This window comes from Pagrus pagrus (assembly GCF_965226575.1).
Source record: "Pagrus pagrus genome assembly, chromosome: 10".
In the NCBI taxonomy this organism is placed as follows: Eukaryota; Metazoa; Chordata; class Actinopteri; order Spariformes; family Sparidae; genus Pagrus; species Pagrus pagrus.
In genome coordinates, this window is record NC_140194.1 from 3,725,778 (window position 1) to 3,735,889 (window position 10,112).

Sequence of the window (10,112 nt, forward strand, 5' to 3'; positions counted from 1 at the left end):
GTACATCAACGTTCAATAGCTTCAACGTGAAGTCAACCACTCATCATTCATCGTCAACAAACCAGCACTTTATGAAACTTTTTTAATTTCTCCCACAAAAAACCCTCTAATACAGACTCTTGTCACATGAACCATTCATAAGATTTTCACAACTTAAACCACTTAACAGAAAAATAGCACCTTTTTCATCTCGACTGGTAATTTCACACAAAGTACTAAATAAAAATTCCTCTTAAATGTGGCTAAAATCCAAACTAATGAGGTACTAAAGTGGAACCTGGGAACTTAATCTCCTCTTAAAAGCATTAGTGGTTACGCATTCACCCAAGCTTAATGACAAATCAGGCTGAAATATGACAGCAGTAAAAACAAAAAACAGCATGAACCTGCTGGAGGGGTGGGGGGTTTGGAAAGGCAAGGTGATCCAGTTCGGTAGAGTGTTGTACAAAGTGTGAAATTAAACTTTAACTGGACAGTGATGTTTGTCATACTATATTGTATATGAAGGACTAATTTGCAAAAACAGCCATCTCTGTTTTGATTTTCCTAGCTCATGTTTTTTTTTAAATTCTGCACGCAAGGGACTATCAATCAAACTCTTGTTGCGTTGTTTCAATAAGATCAAAAATGTTTTCTTAAACTATTGAAGGAAAATCATTAATACTGGCTGTCATTTTAAGACTGGCTTTAATCTGTTTTTGCAAATAAACTCTTCATATACAATAGGTAGAGCTACTAGAAAGGGTGATATGTATGTGTTGTTCGTGAATACTACACAAAAAAATACTGCAGCAGCAGTTGGTGACACACTTCCATGCATGACTGACTTAAAATGTGTGTATCCTATATTTAGCGTTAAAACCTTATATTGTTGCTTTTTGCAGTGGACTGTATGGCACTTAATTCTCTAAGAACTAGCCACAGTAACAGCTACATCTCCCCTGCGATAATCAGGAGCATAGATTAGAAAAAGATACACCTACAAAACTTCTTCTACCACCAGATAAGAGCTGTTAGAGCTGTTTACTGGACAGTTGTGAGATGTGACATGATCTGCTCATCCTACTCCAGAGGCCAGCCCTCCTGCTCAAACACCAGCTCCACTGCTTCCTTCACATCCTGCACAATGACGGACGGCTGCGTGAGGCTGGGGTCAAAGCGAAAGTCCCTGTGACCGTGGAAGATGCGCTGCTCGGTGACGGTCTGCGTCGGGTCTGAGGGCAGCTCCTGCTGGTCCCTGCTGTACACTCCTGTGCACACCAGGATGGAGCTGCAGCTCTCGGGGAGGTCCTCCTCCGCCCCGTACGTGCTTGACGCTCCGCCCAGTTCTGCTGATGTCATTTTGGGGGCGTCGTCGACAGTTTCTGCCAACGGGTCTGCACCTCCTCCGCCACTCTTGGCCTGCATCTGGGCCTTGGTGTGGCGAGAAGCCTGGAGGTAGCGGTTGTAGAGGTTGGCGCCGTATATGTCAGCCATGGGGTTATCACTGTAAAAAGAGATGGAGTGAAAACACATTAAACAGAGCTTTAAGTTTACATTAAGACTTCGGTGTTAGACAGAATTTTGGTTTGACTGATCTGCATTTATTATTAATCAAGGAGACTAGTTAAAATAGTAAACAGGATTTCCAAGTGTTACATGTGGGCCTGTGGTCAAGAGCAGACTGAGTCACTCACCCTATAGCATACAGCCTCTTCACAGGTGTGGTCCAGCCAAGTCTCTCCGCCTGCTGTCTGACCAGCAGCTCAGCGTAGTTATAAGTCACCACGCTGGGTTTACCGATCAGAGCCTCGTACTTCAGCTCGTAGCCTGTGACCTTCTTGTACAGGCTCTCCAAGGACACCAGGAACATACCGTGTCCAAACCTATGAGACAGGAGCATTTAGTATAATAACACTGTAGTGACAATCAAGACTTTTAATAATGTCTCAGGGTGTGACGTTCATTCCAATGAGACACACACACATACTGTACCTGGGATTCTTGGCCTCGGCCATCCACAGCAGGTCCATGTTACAGGCCAGGACCGGGATGTGAGGGTACTGCATCGAACTCCAGGAATTATCTGGGTCCCCGTTTGTCAGGAGTATGTCAATGATGAGCTGGAGGTTGGTCTCCCATCTGATTGGCTCGCCGAATAAGATGACAGCTGCAGGAAGAAGCAGGTGAAGAAGGAATTAATATATAAAAAAAACAACCATAAAAGTGTTTATTATAAATGGTTAATAAACTTTTAAGCATTTCGCTTTTTACTACAAAGTTGAATGTGCGTGAAAACATACCATCGATTGGCCGTAAGCCTTTGGAGGGTGGAATCTGTAAGACATACACAGTTTGTAAGACGTCTAACTCATCATCTGTACCTGAACATCAACCAGCCTAGAAAATAATACTACTTACACTATCTTTGGGCCTTCTGTTGTGGTCTACAACATCAAGAAGAGGATATGCTTCTCTGAGCATATCTATGGTGACAACATCCTGAAAGCCCAGGCTGAAGTCGGTGTGTTAAAGTAAAATACGGTTGAGCCACAAAACACACGTATGATTGAAATACTACTGTTTGGACCTTGTAATGGTCTCCTATGATGTGTTTCCTGCATTAATCAGTAGGTTTTTATGGGAAAAGATGTCTTCAAATATCCACATATTGACCTGGATTAATAACCCCAAGTGAGAAAAAGAAAAACTCCAAACGTTCCCTTGAAAAAAACAAAACATGAAATCTGTAAAATGGCCTCACTGAGACAGTCAGGCAGCAAAGGGAACAAAGGGTACAGAGATTAAACACTGATAACAAAGTGGAACAAGAACAGAAATACACTGAATACACAGAACATGCACACTTTTAAAAGGTCAACATCGAGCGGGGGCGCAGAAACCAGACCAGACTAAATCCAGAAAACAGGATACTTGTGAGCGACCTCCTCCACGGGACCCTGTCCCGACACCAGCACACGCTTTTTATGGAACTGGGTAAACATTCGCAAAGGACTGTGGGACAGCATCACCTGGTCAGGAGACACCTGAGATAAAGAAAAAGTGCAGAGAAAAAGACTTTAAAACACAGAACAAACTGTGGGCAGTTAAAATGAATCACGAGACGTTCAGTTTACCTCCACATCCAGCAGATGGGACAGATGCTCCGCTTTGGTCTGCCTCATGCAGTTCCCAGCATTGGTGACAAACACCACGGGCACCTTGTATTTCCCGTTGCCATCGACCAGGTTCCTGAAGCACTGCTTGGCTTCAGGGATGGGCGTCCGGCCCCGCACCAGCACCCCGTCGATGTCGAAGAGGAGCCCGAAGGACTTGTGGCCCTGAGGAGGAGGAGGGAGCTGGGACACAGAGATGAAACATGTAGAGTAAAAACATGATCATTAACTTAACTGAGCTGTGACACTACAGACTGAGGCACTAATCTGTTTTACTCGCAGAGGACTGAGTGAGACTTTGTGACTGTGACACCACAGTTTTATTGGGGATGGATAAGACAGTAATAACTGTGATTGTAAATGTGTAGTGCTTTATCTCCCACCATTTTAATCACGTGTGTGTGTGCTGTGATTAGCCTCAGCATGCTGCTCAGTGTGTTTCTATGCTACTCATACATGTCTTCCCCCTTCAACGTGGATTAACAGCTGATAAAAGACACCATTTTAATGTCAGTGAAGTCTGAATAAAGAAGTCTACTCACATGGCTGTAATGTCGTGAGGTCGAAGTCGAGGTGTTTCCTTGTTTGGCTGCTCCTTCACAGCAGGTTTTCAGCAGCTGCCAGCCACTTCTCACAGGACTTGGCCTCTGCATTTCACTGTGTGTGTTGTTTGTTCAAACCGGCGGGTAAACAACAAACAATGGAGGACGGAGGGAGCCGAGCTAGCTTTTAGCCGAGCTAACAGTAACTGTCCACCGAGCAGCTGTGACGACAGAAGAAGTGGGTCATGGTGTCTCAGCCGGTGAGAGTCAACACTCAACTATCTGTTCGTGCTGCTGCTGTGTGGCTGCCATCGTTCAACACACAGCGGAACAGCGCCGCGCTCTCCAACGACAACCACTGCGCATGCGCAGAAGACAAACTGACAGGCACTTTACTACGTCATGTTGTTTACCGGAAACGCTGAAGTGTTCAGTAGAAATGAAACTTAACTTAACTTGAAACTTAAGCTTTAAGAAGCGTTTCTTCATAAAATGTGCAAAAAAAATCCGTATGTTTATTTAAAAGATGTCATTTTAAATTTCCTTATTTTTTAAATCTTAATAATTTGTAGAGCGCAAGATTGTCTGTTTACGCTCTTCCTTCATGATTTTACAAACACGTTACCAAATGTTTAAGCTTTTTACATTGTTGTCATACTTAATTATTTTATTTAATTGTTTTACCAATTAATTATTTTCTCTTTCTCTTTGTTTTCCCATTTCCCTTGTGGTTATGGAGTATGTAGTAGTCACCCTACAGTTTTGGAAATGATACACTGAAATATGCGAAATAAACTCAATATGAAATAGTTTCTTTGTCAAATATAATATGTATGTTGTAGAGGTCAAAAAACTACATAATAATCACAATACAAGAATAAATACAGTAATTACTACATGAAGTAATTTTTATGCTGTGTGGCTTTCCCCTGACTGTAGCTTCTATAAATATTTGACATGCAGTGTCATACAGAGTCTGTATTTCTTACCATCTAGCACAGGTGTAAAAAATAAACATAATGAAGACTGAATTTAGCATTTAGCTGCTTCAGTTTGAGGGTCTTGTATATTAGCTCACTGTCACTCTGTCATATCCTGAACAGAAGTGAGCCATCGTTAATGTTGTTAGTAACACCTGAGCTTTGCCAACTATGACAAATCAAAATGTCTGCTGTGAAAGAAAGCCTACTGCTGCTTGCTGAATTCATTCTGTAAATAACTGAAAAAATCAATTATTAAAAAATCCTTGTAGCAAAACATTTTATTAGTCCAAAGTTCAAAATAGAAATAACATTCAGTCTAAGTCTCAGTACACACAGTAGCACAAACACTTCATATATTACACAGATTGTCCTCTATAAGCAGACACAAGACATCACAGTCCAGTCCTCAGCTAAATCTCAGCTCATTTTCCAGCCCGTAGATCTTTGCCTTCAGCGTCATCAGCTCACCCTGGACCTTCTTTGTTCTGGCGTTGGTTTGACGTACCTCATGCAGGATGGCTAAGTCCTGGTTGGGCCCAACATTTAGAGTAGCCTGAAGCAGGAGATATATAGACACCAGGTGAAACAGTTTTAATATTAGCTATCACATCAGCATAAAATATCTCAAAACAAACTTGTTGTGTGTCAACAACAACAACAACATATCATTTTCTTATGTTCAAGAAAAACAAAACTAAACAGGGGAAAAAGACATTCATAGACCATTTCCTTTTTACCTTGACGAGTTGTTTTTCTACATCTTTGAATTTCTGTCTGAGGTGTTTCAGGTCCGTCTTGAAGCCCTCCACCTCCATAGCCCTCCTCTTCTCCAGCGCCTCATAACGCTGAGTCATCAGCTGAAGACGCTTGGCCATTTTGTCTGAACGCTCCTGCATGCATAAAAATTTAATCAGCCCAAAAAACAGTGACAACAAAATTGAAGATGGCCATAAAATGCGTACAAGTGTGTGAGGATTTTATACACATAAACATCAGTACAACAGTGCTACCTTAAATATTTCCCTGCCCACATCTCCTTCTTCTCTGATTTGTGACAGCTCTGTCTCCAGAGTGATACACTGCTCCCTGTACATCTCTGCCAGACGGTGGCCTTGCTTCAGATCCTCCTGCAATGCCTGATGAAACATTTAGATAGGTACATCAAAAAACTGCAACAAACACTCCAAAGCAAAAAGGGATTTGATATTATATATCATGGGAAGATGTTATTTACAGTATTTTACAACACCGATTTCTTTAGGAACACATCTATATATAGATTTCTTTCTTTTAGATTGTAAAAAAAGAGCACATTTTTACCTTTAGCTCCTCCTTATGTGTTTGTTGAGACTCTGGCTGAGGCTTAGAAAGGAGCAGTGCTGTGCTGCTGCTGGGCTGCCACGGTCGGCCCGGCTCTGTACCGGCAGGGCCAGCCTTCCTCAGACGGTTGTGGCAGGAGTCCAGATCCCTCAGCAGCCGGTCCTTCTCCGCCATCCAGCTTTTCTCATGACCCCTTGAGTCAAACTTCAGCTGTAGGAAATCTTTGGTGCTCCCATACAACAGGTTCTGGGTTCGCTGGAGCCTGAGGTGTCAAATGAGAGAGGAAGTGAGAGTTATACATTGTGACAAGTATAATTCCCAAAAAAAACTTTCACCAGCATGAAAAGAAGCATGTCTCAGCTGTAGATCGTACATTAGGAGTGAACAACTAAAAATGGAGACCCACTTGTCAGTCAGAGCTGTGATTCGCTCCTGATCTCTGTGCCGTTGTGCCTGTGCCTCTTCTGTTTTGATCCGTCGATCCTCCAGCAGAGACTCTACCTGCTCTTTTGCCAGACGGGTTTGTTCCTCCATCTGAGCCTGCAGAGCCTCCACCTGAAAACATGAGCCACAAAGCTCGGTCATCTCATAGACAAAATCACAGAGAAAGGAGAAAAGGGAAATGCTAGTCCTGAGTGAAGATGCGTTTCTGAAAGTTGATGGCACATGAATCCCAGTGAACACCTTTGACCTACCTGTAGCAGCAACGTCTGGTTATCGCTCTTGTATTGTTCCAGGCTCTCTCCATTTACTCCGTCTACTGATTTTGTTCTCCTGCCACTCTCTGCTCAAACAGACATGAAATCAAAATGGCACCGTCTGTTTGGAGTAATGTTTCATTGATTGCTAATCTGCAAAGAGTTCACAAGTCATCTTGTCTTCTGTGTGTTTTACTACAGATACTGTCATTATTCATATAGTTTGTTTAAACACAATATCAGTACTGATGTCGTGAGTGATTATAGAACACAACAACTAATTACAATCACATCTTTCTCAAACTATAGGCAAAATTTAAATATTACATTAGAAAAAAGCATTTGGAAAAATGTTTTCGAACCTTTCCTGGTCGCAGCTGGTTTTAACTTTGTTGGCCTCAGATTGAGATTGTCATCCAGTCTGGACTCAGCGTTCCTCTGTGAGACAGTCACCTGAAATATAAAGTCACATATAGAATTTCTTAAAAACATTTTCAGCTTAATTTTCTTTAAGCCCTTTTTGCCGTTACAGACCAAATTTAAAGTGGAATAATGTTTTGTTATTCACTTAAGAAACATGCAATAAATAAACTAAACTATATCAGTTTTAATGTATTGAAACTGAAAAACATGACTGAGTCATTAATATGTGCATGCAAACCTTTAATTTAAGAAATTGTGGCATCACTTTGAGCAGCAGTTAGAGTAATATGTCACATGTTTATGTGATGAATTAAACTCGTACCTTGTGAGGAGGTTCCCGGTGGAAGTATGTGATCTCTCCTGTATCAGGACCCACCAGGGCCAGAAGGTGCTGGATTTTCTTCCTGTCCTCCAACTCTCTGCACAACAATGATCGGTGTATAGATAGTTTTATAGAAAAACTGCACACTCACACGGGTGTTTAGGCTGCTAGGCTGATTAGACCTCTGTCAGTAAAGAACAGTCTGTACCGTGGTTTCATTATCAACGGTGCACCTACCTGATCTTTAGTCGGTCATTTTCTGCATAAAGCCGCAGAGACTGTTCTCTCTCCTGGAAAAGGTAGACCTGCATGTCACTCAGAGCGTTCTGCAGCTCCACAATCTCTCCCTCGCGCTGGCGTACCTCCCACTGTAGCTTATGCTGTTAAGATATCCAGGATGGAGAGAAGACAGGTTAGAAGAGGTGAATATACTCTTGCGTAGATGAAAAGCAGTGTCATATACGACTCATGGCTGTGTCTCACCTGGTCCTCTGTGATGCCTCTGTACTTCTCCATCATCTGCAGCAGCTCCTCATGTTCCCCGTCAAACTGGGCGATCTTCTGCCTGTAGAACTCCAGCAGCTCCCTGGAGGGCCGCAGGTACGCCAGCCGCTCATGGACGGGAGGAAGTGGGGAGTCAGGTTCTCGACCAGGGGTCCGCGTGTTTGTCCTGCGGGGAGAAAAACACTTTATAGGATAATATGGAATTATAACATGACATATCTGCCTGTGCTTGTTCAGTAAATGTCTGCTGCAAATTTAATAAGTGGCAAGAAATAAAATGAATGATTAGCCAGGCAGTTAAACCTACTTAAGGAGTAAGACCAAATCCATGTGGGATAAGACTTTAACAGTGGGAGACCAGACTGACAAAATAAGCCAGAGCATCAATAAGCAGGATTACAGTTAAAAGCATCACCCCCCCTCACACAATGGACACGCTCAGTGCTACAGCTGCATTTCTCTCACGGAGAAACCACAAAAAAACGTTTGTCCTCCAGTGTGTTGACGACATGATGACTTACCTGTGTGGTGTTGCATCTTTTTTTGGCGATCCCATCCCAGACAAAACACTGAAAAGGAAAGCGACAAAATTAGTGGCCTCATCAGTATCAAAGAAAATGGTTCCCTGGTTCCCTTCTCCTTTTCTCACTTTAACAGTCTATTTCATCTTACAAAAATGTAAACAAGTCAATGATGTGTAGTCTTACGTGTATATAATTATATAATCTAATAATTACATCAACCTTCAGGCTGGAGTTTGAATATAAACAATGAATGAGGGTTAAAAAGTCTGTACAGGAGAGGTAACGGTTTAAAATGTTTTATACCAAAGCAATAAGGGACATGTTACCTCGGACTGGGCGCCAGGGGGAGCTGGACGCTTGAAAACAGTCTACTGTGTTCAGAAGTTTATATTTTACATTTTAACACTTTGGACACACATTATTCAGCTGAAAGATAGCCCAGCTCAGTCAGGTGTGTTAAAATCAACATAACGAGAGAAACAAAACGAGCACGTCCATTTTGGTTGCAAAACAAAATAACGTTTACCTGTCTTTCATGATGTAACTTAAGAGTTACTGATGGAGAAACTTCAGATTTAGCGAACATAAAGTCAGCACATACAGGTACAACATTTCAGCTTCGGTATATTTCTCTCTGGCGACACAATAAAACATTTTACACACAAAACTCACAGCACGTCGGTCTCAGCAGAAGTTGTGATGTTCGTTGCTAGCAAGCTTTTGAAACCCGGAAGTTGACACCCCTTCGTCTTCTTCGTGGGAAACTGGAGCGACTCATTGTTATTCTGCCGACTAGCGGCAGGCTGCGCTACTGCGACTAGTGGAGGGTTCATGAAACAATTAACAATCAATTAACAACATAGTTTGTCATGTAAACTTTGTGGCAGTGAAGATAAATGAGAGAGAAAGAGTTTTTCTTTGCTATGAAAGTAAGATGCAACCATGATTAATGATGTTTACGCAGTTATTACATGATTTGTTGGGTGAAACTCTCCTTTCTTCTGTGTGCCCAGCGATTTGTCTGTGTTTTCTAAAATGTGTGTCTGTAATATAATAGACATCATTTATATTTAAACTAAGTGCCTAAATTACTCATAGTTAATATAAAACATGAATGATGGGCAAAGCACCAATCGTCGACGGAAACAAAAGGGAAAAGTGTATCCCTTCAAAATAAATGTCTAAATATTATTCAGTAAGTCAGTAAGATTAATTACAAAAGGCGAAACATCTTTTTTTAATCTAGATTTATGAATATAAGCTATACCTATAATAAATCATACAAAAATCATAACTGATTAGAAAGCAAATTAAGATTAATTACAAAACTCGGAACAACTTTCTTTTCTTTTTTTTAAATCTAGATTTGTGGATATAAAATGTACCTATAATACATCATATTATTAAGCAAAATGTAATTCTTTGTAGCCTAATTATCAGCTCATGCATCCTGTTGCGAAAAAGCCAACCAGAATTCAATAGGTAAAATAGAAAAAACGTGTATTTATAATTAAAATGTCTAAAGTGGACATGAAGTACAACAAAGTGAAACACTTAACATCATGACACGATATGTTTTTGCAAATGTACATTATTTTATCGTCGTTAATTATCGTCTTACTATGAAAATCTCCACCGGAA

At 41.3% G+C, this 10,112-nt stretch overlaps 2 protein-coding genes across 3 annotated transcripts; both read right to left on the reverse strand.

Moving 5' to 3' along the window:
- Positions 1–65: 65 nt before the first annotated feature.
- On the reverse strand, positions 66–4,060 carry hdhd5 (haloacid dehalogenase like hydrolase domain containing 5). Its single transcript, XM_084364775.1, has 8 exons — positions 3,698–4,060; positions 3,117–3,338; positions 2,914–3,026; positions 2,401–2,494; positions 2,283–2,316; positions 1,975–2,149; positions 1,677–1,865; positions 66–1,486 (listed from the first exon to the last, which is right to left on the reverse strand). The coding sequence occupies exons 1-8, from the start codon at positions 3,806–3,808 to the stop codon at positions 1,063–1,065; spliced, it is 1,362 nt and encodes a 453-aa protein (XP_084220901.1). The 5' UTR covers positions 3,809–4,060; the 3' UTR covers positions 66–1,062.
- An 880-nt stretch (positions 4,061–4,940) lies between these two features.
- On the reverse strand, positions 4,941–9,198 carry ccdc77 (coiled-coil domain containing 77). 2 transcript variants are annotated; one of them, XM_084364773.1, is made up of 12 exons: positions 9,144–9,198; positions 8,469–8,516; positions 7,927–8,113; positions 7,681–7,823; positions 7,444–7,540; positions 7,061–7,151; positions 6,696–6,784; positions 6,407–6,555; positions 6,001–6,262; positions 5,691–5,816; positions 5,418–5,570; positions 4,941–5,233 (listed from the first exon to the last, which is right to left on the reverse strand). In XM_084364773.1, the coding sequence occupies exons 2-12, from the start codon at positions 8,501–8,503 to the stop codon at positions 5,087–5,089; spliced, it is 1,479 nt and encodes a 492-aa protein (XP_084220899.1). In that variant the 5' UTR covers positions 8,504–8,516; positions 9,144–9,198; the 3' UTR covers positions 4,941–5,086. The 2 variants fall into 2 exon arrangements, with proteins under 2 accessions (XP_084220899.1, XP_084220900.1); XM_084364774.1 differs by lacking the exon at positions 9,144–9,198 and adding an exon at positions 8,798–8,833.
- Between the last annotated feature and the right edge of the window lie 914 nt (positions 9,199–10,112).

Excerpts from the sequence above, each read along its gene's own strand:
- hdhd5 (XM_084364775.1), bottom strand. The coding sequence starts at position 3,808 with ATGCAGAGGCCAAGTCCTGTGAGAAGTGGCTGGCAGCTGCTGAAAACC. Across the intron at positions 1,866-1,974 it reads GCCGAGGCCAAGAATCCCAG|GTTTGGACACGGTATGTTCC; the intron begins GTACAGTATGTG and ends CCTGTCTCATAG. Across the intron at positions 1,487-1,676 it reads AAGAGGCTGTATGCTATAGG|TGATAACCCCATGGCTGACA; the intron begins GTGAGTGACTCA and ends CTCTTTTTACAG.
- ccdc77 (XM_084364773.1), bottom strand. The coding sequence starts at position 8,503 with ATGGGATCGCCAAAAAAAGATGCAACACCACACAG. Across the intron at positions 7,152-7,443 it reads ACCGGGAACCTCCTCACAAG|GTGACTGTCTCACAGAGGAA; the intron begins GTACGAGTTTAA and ends TTTATATTTCAG. Across the intron at positions 5,234-5,417 it reads TAGAAAAACAACTCGTCAAG|GCTACTCTAAATGTTGGGCC; the intron begins GTAAAAAGGAAA and ends CTCCTGCTTCAG.